Below are 19,930 nucleotides of genomic sequence, written 5' to 3'. Positions count from 1 at the left end.
TGGCGGAAATTTGCTTTAATTTACTACGGCAGCCTTGTGGCCAATCATGTGTGAGAATATGGGATCATACCATTGTGTGAAAACAGTGGGCTTGGGCAATGGTGCAAAAAGTGGGTATGCACGGTAGAGTGCCTTCTCCGGGTCAGGGGGGTCGTCCTGCCTCAAGCGGAGGAGTTTAAGTATCTGGGTATCTTGTTCACGAATGAGGGAAGAAGGGAGCGGGAGATCGACAGGCGGATTGGGGCAGCGTCTGCCGTGAAACGGCCGCTGTACCGGTCCATCGTGGTGAAGAGAGAGCTGAGTCAAAAAGCGAAGCTCTCGATTTACCGGTCGATCTACATTCCCACCATCATCTATGGTCATGAGCTTTGGGTCAAGACCGAAAGAACGAGATAATGGATACAAGCGGCTGAAGGGTGGCTGGGCTCTCCCTTTGAGATAGGGTGAGAAGCTCGGTCATCCGGGAGGGACTCAGAGTAGAGCCGCTTCTCCTCCACGTCGAGAGGAGCCAGTTGAGGTGGGTCCTGCATCTGGTAAGGATGCCTCCTGGACGCCTCCCCTGGTGAGGTGTTCCGGGCACGTCCCACCGGGAGGAGGCCTCAGGGAAGACCCAGGACACGCTGGATGGACTATGTCTCTCGGCTGGCCTGGAAACGCCTTGGGGTTCCCCCGGAGGAGCTGGAAGAAGTGGCTGGGGAGAGGAAAGTCTGGGCCTCCCTTCTGAAGCTGCTGCCCCCGCGACCCGACCCTGGATAAGCAGCAGAAAATGGGTGGATGGATGGATGGCTCTGAAGAGACTAAATAATGCAAAGAGCCAAAATAAAACCACTCAACATTGCCAAAAAATTCAAGTATAAAACTTTACATTCAAAGGCAAATACAGGTTTCATTACAATAAACAATCCAGAGCTACTGTACTGAATGAAAACTTCCCGATAGCATGGCGGCTAGCTGATTACTGCTAGTTCTGATTGGCTGTTTCTGACTGAGCGGAGTAATTACGCAGAACTGGGAGGAGATTGATTATTTTTTCAGAGATTATCTGTCTCATGTTAGGACAGCGAAAGTTTTAATACGTATGTAAAATGAATTTTTTTAAGTTAGATGCTGCAGCTTTAAGCAGGTTCGGTGTGAGTCACTACCAGGTGGAGCAGAAGCGAAGCTCCGTCTGTGAAATATTACTACCTGTAGTGTAGCAACGGTTCAACACCAAGAGCAGAACCAGTGTCTGACATCGCAGCTCGAAGACTTAAATAATTTTGCAGGTTATTTGTTTAGCTTTCTGACCGTCTTGCTAATCCGGGTGAGTGTTTGTAGCTGTGCGCTGCTTTACCTGCTGTCTGATCCTCCGTATGTCTTTTTTACTGCAGTGAGCCTCGATGTAGCCAAACTCCGTCAAGTATGACATTGTTTTTATGCCATATTAGATTCGTCGTGTTGATGCATTTTGACGTGCTTCAATTTTCCGCCGCAAGACGCAAACTTCCCCATTCACTCAGTGCGTTATAGTTCCACATCGCTTAGGATTTGTTGCTGCGCGTTTGCGCAGAGTGAAGGAAAGAGGAGACCAGCTGCACAGGCAGGCTGGGAAATGAGAAGCAGATGATCGGTTTGTGATCGGCAACAAGAGACCGTGATCGGCGATCACCAATCATACACTTTTTAGGGGGTTTTGGAGTCTGAGCTATGCAGTGTGGGTCCTTAGGCAAGACCTTTGGAGCTATATAGCCTACCTCATACCATGAGAGACATTGATATGCATAACATGCCGGCTCAGATGTCGCCCGGCCAAACAAGGTCTGCGTCAGGTGCTGGGGAACCAGAGCACCTTGATGACAAATGGGCTACTGGAACAAGACGGAAATGGGCAAGAGGTGAAAACCTGGAACTGTTGGAATGCTACTACTCAAGTAACCCTAGTCAGAGGGGCTACATGCAAAGAATGAGGGAAAAATGGTTAGTTCGACATCCCCAGTCTACAATGACTGCTAAACAACTAGTAGCTCAGTGTTCCAACATCCGCAAACGGCAACTGTTATCACAACTTGAGATTGACGAGGTACAACACAAATGCTACGGCAAGGGGGAGGAGCCTGGATGTCAGGACAGGGGGGGTTAACTACAACTACCCCAGAGACTGGGTATGCAGCCCCAGTAATGAACGAACCATCAAATCTGAACAAGGCAGCAGCTGACCTGAGAGAGAATCATGGCCCGAATGAACACCAGACAACCCCGATGCCAACTACAGCGGCTGAGTGAAGTACCATCAGAAAGTCTAATTGAAGATGTGAATGCAGCATTGAGAACGATCCCTACCAACACCATAACAGAAACCAATGAGCTGATATACAACTCAGCATCAGTGAGATGCTTGGCTATAAGAGCAACCATGAGACCCAATATCCACCATAGAAAAGACGGTTAGAGGCTAAGATCAAGATAACAAAGAGGGAAGTGAGCCAACTGTCAGAGCTCCAAAGGGGTGCAATGAAAAGATCAGTACCTAAGAAGTACAGTCAGATGCCCATACCTGAAGCACTCGAAACTGCCAAACAAAGGCTCCAAGCCTTGGCCAGCCGCCTAAAGAGATACACAAGAGAGAATGAAGCCAGGAGGATTAACCGGCTCTTCTCCACCCAACCAGCTAAAGTGTACTCTCAATGGCAGGGTACTAACAACAGAGCAGACCCACCAAGGCTGGAGACTGAACAATACTGGAAAGGCATATGGGAAAGGGAGGTGTCCCACAACAACAATGCACAGTGACTAACCTCTCTCTATGAGAGGACCACAGCAACCTCCCTGAACAAGCCCCGGTAACCATCACTGTGGCAGATGTCCAAGAAAGAGTCTCGGGTATGAAAAACTGGACACCCTGAATGGTTAACTGAAGGGCGCACAATCCTAATCCAGAAGGATCCCTCAAAGGGTTCAGTCCCATCCAACTATCGGCCAATAACCTCTCTCTCTACAACATGGAAACTCATATCAGGCATCATAGCAGCTAAGATAAGCGGACACATGGATAAATACATGAGCACAGCACAGAAGGGCATCGGCATAAATAGCAGAGGAGCCAAACACCAACTCCTTGTAGACCACACAGTTGCCCGAGACTGCAAAACCCGACACACCAACCTGTGCACCGCTTGGATTGATTACAAGAAAGCCTATGACTCAATGTCACATACCTGGATCATTGAATGCTTAGAGATGTACAACATCAATAGGACTCTAAGAGCCTTCATTGCAAACTCGATGGGGCTGTGGAAAACCACCCTTGAAGCCAACTGCAAACCACTTGCACAAGTGTCCGTCAAATGTGGCATATACCAAGGAGATGCTCTGTCCCCACTGCTGTTCTGCATAGGCTTGAACCCCCTCAGCCAAATCATCAACAAGACTGGCTACGGATACCGACTCAAGAATGGGGCCACAATCAGTCACCTCTTCTACATGGATGACATCAAGCTCTGTACGCCAAGAGCGAGCGAGACATGGACTCACTGATCCACACCACCAGGATCTACAGCACTGACATTGGGATGTCATTCGGACTAGAGAAGTGTGGCCGGATGGTCACAAAGAGAGGGAAGGTCGTCCGCACAGAAGGGGTCTCACTCCCAGAAGGAACAATAGCAGACACAGAGCACAGCTACAAGTACCTGGGAATACCACAAGCAAATGGCAACCTTGACGAGGTCACAAGGAAAGGAGCCACAGCCAAATACCTCCAACGAATAAGGCAAGTCCTGAGAAGCCAGCTCAATGGCAAGAACAAGATCCGTGCAATAAACAGCTATGCCTTACCAGTAATCAGATACCCTGCCGGAATAATTAGCTGGCCAATGGAAGAGATAAAGGCCACGGATGTTAAGACTCGGAAGCTACTAACCATGCATGGAGGGTTCCACCCCAAATCCAGCACCCTGAGACTGTACACAAGCCGTAAGGAAGGAGGCAGAGGACTAGTGAGTGTGAGAGCCACTGTCCAGGATGAAACATCCAAGATCCATAAATACATCAAGGACAAAGCCTCAACGGACGATGTGCTCAGTGAATGTCTCAGACAATGGGGAACAGAGGACGAAGTGCTGGAGGAACCATCATGGGAGGACAAGCCCCTACATGGGATGTACCACCGACAAATAACTGAAGTGGCTGCTATCAGGAAATCCTACCAATGTCTGGAAAAAGCTGGACTCAAGGACAGCACAGAGGCCCTCATCCTGGCCGCCCAGGAACAGGCCCTAAACACCAGAGCAATAGAGGCTCAGATCTACCACACCAGACAAGACCCAAGGTGTAGATTGTGCAAGGAGGCCTCTGAGACAGTCCAGCACATAACAGCAGGGTGCAAGATGCTGGCAGGGAAAGCATACATGGAACGACATAACCAAGTGGCGGGCATCTGGAACATCTGTGCAGAATATGGACTGGAAGCCCCGAGGTCAAAGTGGGGAACACCCCCAAAGGTGGTGGAGAATGACCAAGCTAAGATCCTGTGGGACTTCCAGATCCAGACAGACAAGTTGGTAATGGCGAACCAACCGGACATTGTGGTGATGGATAAAGAACAGAGGAAAGCCGTGGTGGATGTAGCAATACCAAGTGACTACAACATCAGGAAAAAGGAGCACGAGAAACTGGAGAAATACCAGGGCCTCAGAGAGGAACTGGAGAAGGCCTGGAAGGTGAAGACCACAGTGGTGCCTGTGGTCATCGGGGCCCTCGGGGCAGTCACCCCCAAACTGGAGCAGTGGCTAAAACAGATCCCAGGAACAACATGAGACATCTCAGTCCAGAAATGTGCAGTACTAGGCACAGCCAAGATACTGCGCAGAACCCTCAAGCTCCCAGGCCTCTGGTAGAGGACCCGAGCTCAGAGGATGAAAAGAGACCACCCGCGGAGAGTGAGAAGGGAATTTTTATATATATTGTTGTTGCACAACACCCCCCCCCCCCCTTCTCTCTCTCTACTTCCTCTTCTGAGAGGAGGGAGATGTTGCTCCCAGCTCTCCGTCTAACGGGTGAATTGAGTTTCCTAAATCTGCCGAGATTTACCCTACCCAGAACTGAAGTAAACTCTGTTTAAGCTGGGTGCGAGAAAGACTAGCCTGGTTTCTAACGACCTTCATCCAGATGTCCCACCCTTTTTCACCCTGTGAATTAGCCAGATAGAGTAGCCCGGAATCAGCTAGTTTCACAGAGCACACCTGTTAACGGTCGCTCTTTCTCTTATTACAACTTGCACTTGTTATTGAACCAGGTTGGTTTTAGTGACTCGGGCGAGTCCCAAGGGTGTTGTTTTAGTTTTGGCTAAAAGCAACCTATAAAACATTTTCCACTTTCTCCTCCCAGAATCAAACTTCATAGCTATTTTACAACCATCAAAGAACTTTAAGGTGACTCATTAACTGAATGTCCACAACATCTTTTAAATTTTCTTAATGCTAATTATTTTATTAGTAAGGCAATTTTGCAAGGGTCAGTACAGCTTAAATCAGTAGCAGAAATAATCAAATAAGTAAAATCAATAATCTAGCCTATCTTTCCCTAATGCTGACACTGTGAACTAAAAAAGAAAAACTTTGAAAGAGACGGACGATGTTTGGCATTTTGAACCCCAGAACTGGCCTGATGATGAAAAAGGTGTTGCAGCAGCAGGAGGCTCCCAGTACAGGAAGAGTACTGAGTCAGAGCGGCAGATCTCGGGCCTCAGGGTGACTTCCTCATGCTCGTAGCGGCCCTCTCCTTCTTGTCTTGCAGCTCTGTAGCTCCTTTCTCCTCGTCTCACGATCTTTCTGGTCTCTCGAGATGTAGAAGAGCTGGTCTCACGGAAGGAACACACCAGTTCTTCCTCTTTGCCTTTGTTCTTTGCCTTTGTCTTTATCTTCATCTTTGCCTTGGTCTTTGTCTTTGGCTTTGTCTTTGGGGTCTCGAACCCAGCTGGTGAGAAAAGTGCAATTTGAAGCCACATGTTGCGGGGCTAACGGGTTGGTCCCCATGTGCAGAACAGTCTTCGGCTCTGTGGCTCCGGCTCTTCTTCAGCTTCAGAGTTCTTTGTCCATCTCGATCTTGGCTCGAAGCTGCCTGAAGGATCCAACCAAAGACTCCTCTTTGCACTCACCTTATATAGGATATACCCACCCTTTTGGTGCATTTGCATTGGCTAGCTTTGTCTCATTGGCTGACTGCTTGGACCGATAATCTCATATTCATCACCATCTTTGGACATGACCTGATGTCTGTACCAGTGTCCCAGGTTGCTCAACAGTCCTCTTGTGTCTAACCTTCTCTTAGGAAAGTTGAAGTTTAGCAATAAGGCGTTGGACACCTCCGCTCTCCCATCAGTTCCTCTTTCCACCTGACTTTTCACCTACCATCTACCTCCAACACAACATCAGTGACCTTTAGTTACAGTTACACACTTTACACCATTTCAAGTTCAATGTCAAAATCACATTTATAACCTTTTAGTTTCTCTGATTTAGCATTCACTTATAATATTATAATAACCATTACTTATTAGTTACCCTTATTATAATCATGATGTGAGTTATTACACACATTTCTGAAAAGAAACCAATAATTCATTATTCTAATTATTTGTTACCAGAGTTGGTTACTTCTTTCACCTGTAAGTACCTCCATAAGTATAAGAGTAAGTGTAAATATTCTTATAATCAAACCAACATCAACCACCGGTTAAACCAATATTAATTATCGGCTTAATCATAAGTTATCATTATTAATTTAAGTATTTTACTCTGGGTTTTATCCAGTTACTCAAAATGTCTAGATTTTATTCCTTAAACCTTTAGAGCTCAAAATGAGCAGTCTGAACTATTTTTAATCACTGCAGGCTGGAAACTTCCTCTTTTTCCAGGAAACCTGCTTTTCCTGTTGCATGACTCTCTTTCTGCCTGACTATGATTTTTTTTATGATTATATAGAAAAAAGTAGAATTAAAGCAGCACACAATAACACACATTTTAAAAAAAAAAAAAAAAATTCCCTTCTCACCCTTTCATCCTCTGAGCTCGGGTCCTCTACCAGAGGCCTGGGAGCTTGAGGGTTCTGCGCAGTATCTTGGCTGTGCCTAGAACTGCACATTTCTGGACTGAGATGTCTGATGTTGTTCCTGGGATCTGTTTGAGCCACTGCTCCAGTTTGGGGGTGACTGCCCCGAGGGCCCCTATGACCACAGGCACCACTGTGGTCTTCACCTTCCAGGCCTTCTCCAGTTCCTCTCTGAGGCCCTGGTATTTCTCCAGTTTCTCATGCTCCTTTTTCCTGATGTTGTGGTCACTTGGTATTTGACCTCGGGGCTTCCAGTCCATATTCGGCACAGATGTTCCTGTACACTATGCCCGCCACTTGGTTATGTCGTTCCATGTATGCTTTCCCTGCCAGCATCTTGCACCCTGCTGTTATGTGCTGGACTGTCTCAGAGGCCTCCTTGCACAACCTACACCTTGGGTCTTGTCTGGTGTGGTAGATCTGAGCCTCTATTGCTCTGGTGTTTAGTGCCTGTTCCTGGGCGGCCAGGATGAGGGCCTCTGTGCTGTCCTTGAGTCCAGCTTTCTCCAGCCATTGGTAGGATTTCCTGATATCAGCCACTTCAGTTATTTGTCGGTGGTACATCCCATGTAGGGGCTTGTCTTCCCATGATGGTTCCTCCAGCACCTCGTCCTCTGTTCCCCATTGTCTGAGACATTCGCTGAGCACATCGTCCATTGAGGCTTTGTCCTTGATGTATTTATGGATCTTGGATGTTTCATCCTGGACAGTGGCTCTCACACTCACTAGTCCTCTGCCTCCTTCCTTACGGCTTGTGTACAGTCTCAGGGTGCTGGATTTGGGGTGGAACCCTCCATGCATGGTTAGCAGCTTCCGAGTCTTAACGTCCGTGGCCTTTATCTTTAGCCAGTAGGCATGGATCATGTCAGGCCCTGGTGCTGTCCAGTTTTTCATACCCGAGACTCTTTCTTGGACATCTGCCACAGTGATGGTTACCGGGGCTTGTTCAGGGAGGTTGCTGTGGATTACTGTGCATTGCTGTTGTGGGACGCCTCCCTCTCCCATATGCCTTTCCAGTATTGTTCAGTCTCCAGCCTTGGTGGGTCTGCTCTGTTGTTAGTAACAGAGTTAGGTTTCTGTGTTGGTAGGGATTGTTCTCATCTTCAATGAGACTTTCTGATGGTACTTCACTCAGCCGTTGTAATTGGCGTCGGGGTTGCCTGGTGTTCATTCGGGCCACGATTCTCTCTCTCAGGTCAGTTGCTGTCTCGTTCAGCTTTGATAGTTCGTTCATTACTGGGGCTGCATACCCAGTCTCGGGGTGGGGAGTAGTTAACTCCCCCCTGACCTTATCTTTGGGCTCCTCCCTTTTGCCGTAGCATTTGTGTTGTACCTCGTCAATCTCAAGTTGTGATAGCAGTTGCCGTTTGCGGATGTTGGAACACTGAGCTACTAGTTGTTTGGCAGTCATTGTAGACTGTGGGTGTCGAAGTAACCATTCCACCCTCAGTCTTTGCATGTAACCCCTCTGACTAGGGTTACTTGAATAGTAGCATTCCAACAGATCCATGTTTTCGTCTCTCGCCCATTTCCGTCTTGTTCCAGTAGCCCATTTTTCATCAAGGTGCTCTGGTTCCCCAGCACCTGACGCAGACCTTGTTTGGCCGGGCGACGTCTGAGCCGGCATGTTATGCGTATCAATGTCTCTCATGTTATGAGGTAGGCTATATAGCTCCAAGGGTCTTGCCTAAGGACCCACACTGCATAGCTCAATTGCACAATTGCACTGTTGTAACTCGCCCCAGCCCCGATTCGAACCCCGGTCTCTCGGGTGGTAGACTGGTGTCTACCCACTGAGCTATACAGTCAGCTATATATATATATATATATATATATATATATATATATATATATATATATATGTATATATATATATATATATATATATGTATATATATATATGTATATATATATATGTACAACGCACTGCCTATATATAATTGCAATCAATAGAAAAATATTCCTATTTGCCTAGTTATGTTAATATAGGGGGCTGCAGATGGTCATAAATTAAGAGCCATTTGGGAACTAGCTTTTTTTTGGGAGCCAATCCACAAAAGCCAGCTCTCTGAATAGAGCTGAAATTCCCATCACTATAGAGTATCAACATCATTTGTGTCATGACTGACGTATGTTAAAAATCCTACAGGTGCAGCACCTCCAGAAAGTCCTGGTGAAGAAAAGAGACCCTGTTAGCCATGTGTGCTTTATTGATGAGATTATCAAGGTAGGTGGGCTTAAGTGTTTTGGTTATGGTTTCGATCTATATGTCTGCTTAATGTTTGGACCTTAAGGCGATATCATTTCAGCTCAGCTTATTTAAACGTCTCCAATTCACAGCAGATGTGATCTAATAGTTCTTTAACCCCTTAACCCTCACCCCCTAAATCACCAAAAACGGCTGAAAAAGTATACCCAATTAAATCAACTGCTGTTCTTGAACAATTTGGAGTACATGCAAAAGCTTGGTCTCTTTATGAAGATGACATGCTAAATTTTCTATTTTTCCAATCAAAAATATTTTAACTGTAAGTAGTTTGTAGCTATTCCATTTGAAACACAAAATAAATTGAAAAATTTAGCTTCACCCAGATTTTCAAGTTTTATTTCTTGTAAATGCACATTGAGTGTTGAATGTATGGACTGGGAAATACAATAAATCTGTAGAATAAAGTGTTCTTCACATGGATTTTAAGACTGATCAAAATAGCACAAAAAAGAAATGTCATTTAGGACATGTTTATTTTTGAGGATGTACAGGTGTTGTCCAAGTGTGGCATTCGGACTCTCCATTTGGCATCTCCAAATGGCACACTTGGACAACATCTGCTACACAAAATTCAAATGACTGTAACTCCTCAATGCTTCAATACACAGTCATCAATGAGGACCCTAATGAAAGATAATGGCCAGAAGAATCCTCTGAAAGACACATTATTACTGGTAGTGGAAATTGGTTATAATTGGGGCCTGCCCATGCAATGCATGGCAGGAACCTATTGTTCTACACCCAATAAGGCGTTTCTTTATTATTTATAATTATTACATCACCCTTAAGCAGCCCCAACTGCTGCGTTCACACCCACAAAAGTGGTATCAAAACGTTCAGCTTGATCTCGAGAAGGGAGCTATTACTTTTAGTGGGATTCAGACTTAAAATGGCTACATAAATTGTGAAAACGAGCGAAAAATGAGGCTGGGTGTCTCACAGAGACAGGATTCTTTCTCTGACACACACACACACACACACACACACACACACACACACACACACACACACACAGCGCAGTGGATTTCTGACTCCAAAACTATTTTTAACTCGCCTTCACGGCCACAAATATCGCTCTATTGGTCTCAAAGTCGGTGATGACATTGATACCCATGCCTGCTCCCGTAAAATGTTTTCGAAATTTTTCGAAATTTTTCTGATGGTTTTCTGTCAAACTACTTCAGACCGCGCTGAGTCTCACAAAGATAGGAAGTCTTTCTCCACCATTCTGTCTCACAGAGACACAACCCAGGTGAAAGCCTCTCCCACCTTTTTGCAATACACTGTAGGTCCGTCTGCCTCCCCCCCCCAACTCTCAACAGTATGCTAGCCCCCCACTCTCCCTTTAAAGCAGGGGTCCCCAAACTTTTTCCTGCGAGGGCCACATAGCTGTTCCTTTCTCTGGTCGGGGGCCGGTCTTAGTTTTTGGAGAAAGAAACCTTAGAAAATTCTTGTCGACGGGGGGAGGGGGGGCTGTTCTGTCTTTGAAACTGTCGAGCGAGGGGGAGGGGGGGTGACGACACATTCGCGCTTTTAGATAGATTTTTACCCAGAATGCAAATGGAAAAAACCGTGAGTGAAACGGTGACTGGGACTGACTAGTATATATTCCATTGAGGGAAAGTTAGTTTCACATCTGCTCAAGCCCCCTGGTGGTTGAAGAAAAATCCACATATAAACCGGAAAATACAATATATGAAAAAAAACACTGAATGCTCTCTGGTATAAGGAGGCGGGCCGGATCCGGCATTGTTCAGGGGGCCGGACCAAATGACGTGGCGGGCCGGATCCGGCCCGCGGGCCGTAGTTTGGGGACCCCTGCTTTAAAGAGATAAAAATCACAAAAGAGATCTCTTTGTGTCATGTATCTAACGAAATTCCAAGCCAAATAAGACATGTTGCAAAATCAGTCCCCTCTATCAGTGCACCAACAAAGAGCACTAAAGGTTTAAAGGTTACAAAAAATAATGTTTTAATATGCCGAACATGAACTGTTGATTTGGAAAGAATGATAGTTGTAAAGAAAAGGAGAGAAATGTCACCTTTTTCAGTTACAGTTCTAATAGTTTCAGTAGTAACCATAGCAGTCTCTGTGGTCATCATCAGCGTTTCCCTTTTCCCTTCTACAAAACCTAGTAGTAGAAATCAGACTGGGAGACTATTACCATGGCAACAAAGCTCTCACCAATTACCCATAGATGGAGGTGTGATTTGAGACCTAATGACATGTGTAAATGCAAGGCTCCACAGCAGTACAGCTGCACCGCCATTTCCCCTGTCCTTTACATGAGCCTGTGTGTTTTTTTCCACTAAGGTGTAAACATGTCGGCTCACAGCAGCTTGCAGAAATTGTTCAACAGGATTTATTGCAGACATGTTTGATCCCTTGCCTGAAACTCAGAAGCCATGTGTCAAATTCAGAATGAGCTCCAAATGAGCTGCAGCTCATTATAAGGCTTGTTTTAGTTGTATGTAATAAAATCTGTGGTTCAGGCTGAACTTGGTACATTTAGAACACCTCCCACCCTCTTTTGTTGTTAAGAAAACACTGAAAGAGTCCATATCTCATTCTTGTTTTCTGCTTAGTCTTTTAAGTCTCCAGTTGAGAAGCTGAAGAAGATTGACTTGACTTGGAAAATTTTTTATTTATTTTTTCATAAAAATCCTGGCTAATGAACTGGATAACGTTACAGAAAACTCATTTAGAAATTATTTACAGGTTAACATATGTGAATGTGCATGCTTGTTAATTAAGACATGTTTGAATTACTGACTGTTTAACCCTCATATGGTCTTAAGAGATAGGTCATTTAGACTCCACAAGCTTTTTACTCTGCGCGCGGTCCAGTGGGGTTGCATACAGCCCATGTGTGCTTTTACAAGATTTACTTTTTGGGGTTTTGGAGAGACCATCAGACTGTCACCTTGCCCACACCATGACATTTGCTGTGCTCCTCCGGAGTATCTTACTAAGACTGCTGGAGGGTTAAGAGAATTAACTGCTGTTCTTGAACAATTTGGAATACATTCAAAAGCTTGGTCTCTTTATGAAGGTGACAAGCTAAATTTTCTATTTTTGCAGTCAAAAATACTTTATAAGTAGTTTGTAGCTATTCCATTTGTAACACAAAAGAAATTGAAAAGTAAATCAGATTTACAGAATCATAAATGCAGCACAACAGTCTTGTAGGACAGAATAACCCCTCTTGAGACCGAGACAAAAAGGGGAGGAGGTCAAGTCACTGTCCAGACTCAGACTGGCCCACCTTCTTTCAACAATAGGTCATAAACTCTGCATGTTGAGGGCTAACGCAACATGCACAAAGAAAATGCGGACTTAGGCTTTGTATGACTGCAAAGTAGATATAAATTAGGAAATCAAGAAAGGAAGAGAAGTGGGAACAAGAGGGAGAAAATGGAACAGTCTCACTCTGAGCCAATCGTCAGTTTGAATAAAGCAATGTCCAAGATCAAAAAATTGATGGAACAGAAAAACTCTCTTCAGGCAGCAGACATAAACTGCTGGAGTTTCTTAGCAGAACCTCTGGTACTTTGGGTTGACTAAACCAAGGAAAGTACCTTTCTCGTCGAGGTATGGAGAGGTTGCCACAGCTGGCCTATGCAGGCAGATGCATCAAGAGATTTTGACGTCTCTATGGGAACACAGAAGTGTGAGGTACGCAGACCACTGCCTAGAAGTTCTCCAGTGAACACTTTGAAGGTTTGGAAATAAATTGTCTTCCTGGGCAACAGGAAAAAGGTTCAGAGCTCTTGTCTCTTGGAGGTTGACTCCAACAAGACTTTGGGAATGAGGTCTTGCTTCTGTAGTGGGATCAGTTCTTATCTGAACAGCAATGAGTTTTATTGCAGAGAGGAGTTTTAACAGTGACGTCTCCAGCACAAGGGATGCTTAGGAATTAAATCTGATCAGTTTGTGAATAAAAATGGATCACAACCCACGTCTCGGGCATGTCTTCCCCCTCTCTCCTCCCTATTTCCTGTTCAAGTACTGCACAAGAAAGGCCACTAAGATTTAAAAACTCTTGAAAAGAAAAAAAAGAAGAGATACCAAGGTCTTACTTGTTTTTTTCTGATAGCAGGATGGTCAGCCAGATATTCTCTACACCTTCTGGACAGATGTAACCGGTACACTCAGTGACGACTTTCATCGAGCAACTGAAGGTATGACTGGTCTGTTTTTTCAGAACTTTTACATATATTGTTTTGCTGCTGAATTTCCACCTGGGAACTTGAACTCAAATTTAGTCACAACCAATAAGAATAGTGTGATCTGTAAGCTGTAACTGATCTGTAAGCTGTTTCTCTGTGGTCAGCACATAATGTTGATTACAATATTTTATCTTAGTTGGATTATGTAACCATGGCAACATGCTTGTTCAGTTATCTTATAGATAACTTTAGATAACTTTTGGTAGTAGCAATTGTCGTATGCTTTTCATCTATTCTCCTTTCCTGTCTGATGATCCAGAAGTATGCTGATCTGTGTTCTCGTTTTTAATATGTGATTTTGATTTAAGATGTTTATGTGAAGTCAAACCAGACCAGAATTCAATTGTTAGTTTAGTATTTGTCATCTTTAAACTTATTCAGGCTCCAGACCTGAATAAGAGGGTTAGTAACCCTCAAATGTCCTCCAAAAACTTGATGATTATAATATTCAATAATGACAATGTGTTGTCATTATGAACATTATTATGGTAACAGGCTTACTTTGACTTGTTTACTCTGTTTTGAAATGATTCATCATACTACTCTTTAATTGTAGATCCAATCAGCAAGATGCAGACAAAATTATACAAAGATTTTACAACAAATTTTTCAGTTCTCTACACAGATCTCTCTTTTACACTTATGGGTTCAGCATGGTTGAGCCGATGTGCCAAAATATCGACTCAACAGTTGCCTGGTGAAAATCCCAACATTTTGTTCTCAGCCTCATGTCGTTCACTCCTCCTTGTCACAACCCCCTGGCAAACTTTTCACCCCCGTCTGAATTCAAAACTATTGTGTGATTGGTCTGAATTTCAGGGATATGTTTTATTTTCTCCTCCAAATCTCTTCTACCATGATCAATGGGTTTGCTGTACCACAAATGACATCTTACTGCAGTGGGAGGGGATTTTACAGGAGAGTGTGTCTTAAGAGTGTGTTAATGGATATGAAATTAACATCAATTTAAAGCCTTGCTACATGTATACCTCACAACCAAGAGTCAATGTTACTTTGATGGTTTTGGTCACCAATATTAGTGATGAGCGATCATTTTATATTGCAATATATGAATGAAGTTTACATGTTGACTAGAGCATTTCTTGCAGCATTTCCTCCTCCAAAAAGACCCACTTAAATCAGCTGTGGTTGACTTAACTTTATTGGTGACAGATCATTAAACCTAGAGGACACACATGCACAGCAGAGTCACTCATGCAGTTCTGTGTGAACAGGATAAAAATTAAGCAAATTAAAGTGTAGTATTATCTAAAATCAAAATGTTTTAACTTTACATTGTCATAATGTCATTCCCTCATCAAAAACACACCTGGAATGTTGCTTTGATTCCTTCATGAATTCTTAAAAAATCCTTGACATTTCCATAGCAACCGAGCCACTGCCTTTTCACACTGCTCTTTCTTGGAAGTGCAGTTCCCAAGCTGAGCTTCCCCCTCTTCCACACTACTTCCACTTCCACATTAGCTCCTTTAGACTAGCGCCAGCACCAAATAGCAAACACCTGGTGGAACTGCGTATCTGCTGATCTTATATACAAGCTACCTCTCACTCCATGCTGGTAAAAATGGTAAAGACTTAATAGAGAGATGTTGTTGTGATGATGTGGCTGAAGGCGCAGTGTCGGAAAGAGCAGAGCCTTCTTAAAGTGTAACTAACACACCTCTGAAAGCAAAACCTCGCCCCTGACAAATTTGGAATAATTCCAGAAAAGTGGGCGGAGCCAAGAAACGCTGCATGTGGGGATGAGCAAATAGGGTAAGCAAGGCTGCAATCAAGACGAAAGAAGCACTGCTTTCCCCTTGTCCACTTTGTCGCTGTATTTTTTTATTTTTCAGACTCCTGTAGTGACTTTTTTCAAAACAATAGCTATTGCTAACTCGCTCTTTGTCTGTGTTGTTGGAGACGTTTATTGCGACATCACTGTGCAGCTCTGCCTCAGTCTGTCTGTCCTGAGCGAGCAGTGAGAGCGGCCATTTTCCTCCTTTAGCTTCTCCTCCTTCCTTAGTCTGAAAGTCATCAGTTCAACACCAAACCTTCACCAACAGTCAGAGCAGACCCATTCCACTCTGTGTTCACATTCCTAATGTTGCCATTGGAGATGGAGTAGCATCACTTGCTACTCCATCTCCATCTTATATGACCAACAAATTCTAGTTTGTTCGTGTAATAATATACAGTGTGCAGGACCCGCAAACCTAATGCAGGACCTGGTTTGCCGACCCTGCACACTCCAGGGCAGGACCGGCAAACCTGTGGCTGTACAGCTGCAACCAATAGGAAAAGTCAACTAATCATTTGAACAAAGAAAAGGCAGTATTGATACAGTTTAAGGCAAAATAAGACCAAATTAAACAAATTGTACAAAAATGTCAGAATTTGCACAGAAACATAATGTTAGAACCACAAATGACCTATTTCGACAGTTGATCAACAAAAAGTTTGATTAGTGGATTAGTTTGCAAAGTCAAATTTCTTTTAAGTCATATTTCATATATATCAGATTTTTATAACAATCGTAGGTTGCATAGTTACTTGATTGTGCTATAAAATGGCACTGTGTGACTGGAAAATACATAATACTGCCCCTATGAGTTTTTATTACACACATAATAAAAAACATGACATTGGAACTAAAAGCACAAATGTTGCAGTTTAAAGTAAAATTTTGTGAACTCATCTGATTTAGAGTATATTTAATTAAACATGAAAACATTGTGCTGAGACAGTCTGCATGTAGCTTACTTCGGAGGAACAATGTAGCTTCTGTGATTGAATACATGCATCCATGGTTCAGTTATTTTAGCAGCAATGTGGTTTGAACACCGTGTTTGTAAAATGAATGTGTCACTGTTCGTATCTGCTTCCCTAAACATGTGGATTTTAATGTGATGAATTGTTTAAAGAAAGTGCTTGAGTTTACCTTCATAATCTTTCTTTCATTGTAGTCATCACTTAAACTGAATGAATTCTCCCATCAGAAAAGTACAATAAGTATCTTTTTTTAAATCACTGAAATATAAAGTGCAGGTAGTGGATGGGTGCTTAATTGGGTGTATGTTTGAATATTTGTAAGACCAGAACTAAGAAGAAGACTTAATTATTCCAACAATAGCATTCATTCTTTATCACTCACATTCACACTCACTCTCTCCCGGATCACATGGAGGCGTTCAGCACAGAGTTGTCTGATTACAGAGAATACCAAAGTGAGAATAGGAGAGGCGGTTTTGGCTGCTTGCTTTTGTACTTGGCTTCAGTCTAATTTTGTTAAAAACCTGTTGCATCTCACAGGCTGTGTCTGAAAATATTCTTAGGCAGAAATAAGGAAAAAAATTGTATATAATTAACATGGAACTTATGTAGAGACATTTTTGTTGTAACAGTTTGTTTTTCATAATCAAAAGTAGCAAAGGATTACTGACAATCAACATAAAGAAACGTTGAGTGTCTATATACCAAAGAGCCCCATAGTTGCCACAGACTGGTCAGGCACATCAGGTGTGATCAGAGTATAGAAGATTATGAACTAAATTGTTCTGGTTAAATCAAAGAGAATATCATAGATGAAGATTAATTTCATGACAAAATCTTTGGTTCTTTCTTTTGTGGAACAATTTTCTCTACTTGTGTATTGCATGCCTACTTACACTCATTTATTGATTAGAACTGTTCAGTTCACTTAAATTAATTTGTGAAAAACTGCTCATCCCCTCAAGCTTTACAAGAAAAATAGGTCAAACTCATTTCCAGTTATAAGTACTGTAAGATATTCGGTCTAATCTGAATCTGCATGTAATTCCCAAGGTGACAGAAAAACTTGGACTCTGGAAGCACAACATCTGTTATTTTTGCCATCTGTTGTGGTTGGTGCTATACAAATAAACTAAATTAAGTGGAAAGAGTGGTTATATTAGTAAGCCGTGCTGTAATTGTGCAAACCATTGCAGCAGTGAATGGAACTAACTGAAAATGTCTCTTTCTGATGCACAATCCGTCCCTGATTTTGCTTGTGATGGTCTAGCTCCAGTACAGTAAGAAAGTTGGGTTCCTCACAACAAAATATTGTTTTGTCTTTGCTTCTAAAGTTAAAAAGTGGCATACAGTCTGTCATTTGTTTTGCTCAGAACATTTTTTTTGCTACTGCAGTTAATTCTTATGTAGAAGAATGCAGGAGGAATATTTGACAGTCAGAATTGAATTATTTGGAAAACAACAACAAAAAAGCCCATCTACTACAACAATTATAATGGAGATTGTGTGATTTTTAGCAAACAAACTGATCTGCACCATCTTAGTAAGCAAGTTCATGCTCAATGCATAGCAGACCCATGGCTTCCAGACCAGTTAAAAGAAAAATATGTGGACAATCTTGGACACTGTGCAAGAGAAAGATACATGAACAAAGTCACTGCTGACCCGTATGAGACGGAGAAGGAAAACATGTCAGACGATGCGGACAAGCTGGCTCTGATCTGATCTCTGACTTAACTTAAAACGATGTTTTTTTCCCCATGTTAATTTATCTGCCAATAGAACAAGTATGTTTTCATCAATATTAAGGAATTATTTACTTAAGACATTTCTCTATACCTTGCTGAAAAATTACTTTAAAGTTTATCTGCTTGCTTGTTTTTCTTTTCCAGCCTCCTCTTTCCTCAAGCAAGCTTTTGAAGGAGAGTACCCGAAACTTCTGCGACTGTACAATGAGTTGTGGCGCCGTCTGCAACAGTACAGCACAAGCCTGCTAGGGGCTCTGACGAGCAGCGGAGGATTGGACATGCCTCTGGACATCACTACTGCAGAAGTCGAGAGCCAGGACCTGTTCACACATGGAAAACATGACTACAAGTGAGTTCATTCAAATTAACCAACTAAACCAATTAAAGCCACTTTCATTTTGTCTGGAGTGAAGCTGGGTGGCAAAGCATTTTTCAGAGTATTAATTTCTCACCGTTTGGTGCTACCACTCTTCAATACCAAAATGATCAGTTGTACAGCAACAGTAAAAACACAGCTGGCTACACTGTCCCTGCTTAATAGCAACGGCCTAGTCCGTCATTTACATAGATTGGTAGAGTTGTCTGCTCTATTAAAAAAATGCTTTTCAATAAAGAGAAGCAGACTGCTATATAACTTCCATGTACCTACAAAAATGTACATGCACTCTTCATAGACATTAATCTATTTCAGTTTGAGGTTTTAATGGTGCTATTGTTGTTTTATGTCATTGCATCCCTGAACAAATAAACTGGTATATGAAGCCTAAAAAGAAGCTGTAGTGGCTGTGGGTGATATGCTACTGGGGAAAGATCCTATTTTTGTCTTTGTCTTGATGAACTTTTTTATTATCTTAGCATATGTTTTAAGAACATCTGTTCATTTCCTATAGAGTTTGTGCAGCGAGGCGAGCAAACAACGTAATTCATGCATTACGCTTGTCAAGAAAACTGGCATGAACTTGTGAGATCTCTCTAGGTACACGCAGAAAGCAGGGTAAAGGCCTGAGGAATAACAGTGATCTTGTATATTAATTTAAGGATGATTAAAGAAAAGAAATACAAAATACATATGTGACATATGTGTGTAATAGTTGGAATGATTGAGGTTTTGTGATTACGATGTCTGTAATGAATAATTGAAATATATAATCTGTATTCTGTATTCATGATCTGTAATAACAGTGACAACTTGATTGTTGTATGATTTCAGATAATGACAAAACAAGTTGATTATGTTTCATGATACATTATAAGAGGACTGTAGGTTTGAGTACAGGAGAAGGAAAAAAGGACTGTCACAGGCAGTACACTGAGCTGGGCGGAGGCCCCAGGACAACTCCTAAAAAGGCAATGACTGCCAAATAACCGAGAGGAGAAAAAAGAGAAGTATTGGACAAGAGTTGCATCAGTCAGACAAGAAAAATTTGGGTATTTCCAAATACAGGGTGGAGTGGAGTTTGGGGAAGATGGGTGCTTTCCGATGAAATAATCGGGAAGGATGAGTCATGAGACCTCTCCCATACACAACTATGGGCCAAGAGGGTTTAAAAGCCAGCGAGCTGAGGAGGAAACCGTTCTTTGTCCGCGGCGCTGAAGGAGAGTCAACAAGAGGACGCAGACTAAACATCAGCAGAGGACCACACCCTGGGACCAAGGGAAAAGTTGAGACTTCACGCCGCAAAGAAAGAACAAGATCCGTCAGCCCCAGCCTTGGCCCCTGAATCTGACCGTCTCCTCTGCTTCCACCCTACGATCACCGTTTAACTGCAGCAGACTTGGGGAAAAGACAAAGGTCACTAGGTGATGAAGATTCCGTTCGTCTAAA

General features: G+C 43.0%; 1 protein-coding gene across 2 annotated transcripts in view; it reads left to right on the top strand.

The window, feature by feature from the left end:
* cog5 (component of oligomeric golgi complex 5) overlaps positions 1–19,930 on the top strand; it is a 77,574-nt gene that overhangs the window by 44,724 nt on the left and 12,920 nt on the right. The window contains exons 10-12 of one of the 2 annotated variants that reach the window (XM_088003411.1): positions 9,236–9,313; positions 13,456–13,537; positions 18,250–18,454. In XM_088003411.1, coding sequence (XP_087859537.1) covers positions 9,236–9,313; positions 13,456–13,537; positions 18,250–18,454 — 365 coding nt within the window. Of the gene's footprint in view, positions 1–9,235; positions 9,314–13,452; positions 13,538–18,249; positions 18,455–19,930 lie in introns of both variants that reach the window. The other variant, XM_088003410.1, reaches the window with a different exon arrangement.

Source organism: Poecilia mexicana, unplaced genomic scaffold (assembly GCF_051168715.1).
Source record: "Poecilia mexicana isolate PSO_F unplaced genomic scaffold, ASM5116871v1 scaffold_23, whole genome shotgun sequence".
NCBI lineage: Eukaryota > Metazoa > Chordata > Actinopteri > Cyprinodontiformes > Poeciliidae > Poecilia > Poecilia mexicana.
Note: the sequence above shows the minus strand (reverse complement) of the source record. Positions and strands in the feature narration are given on the sequence as shown.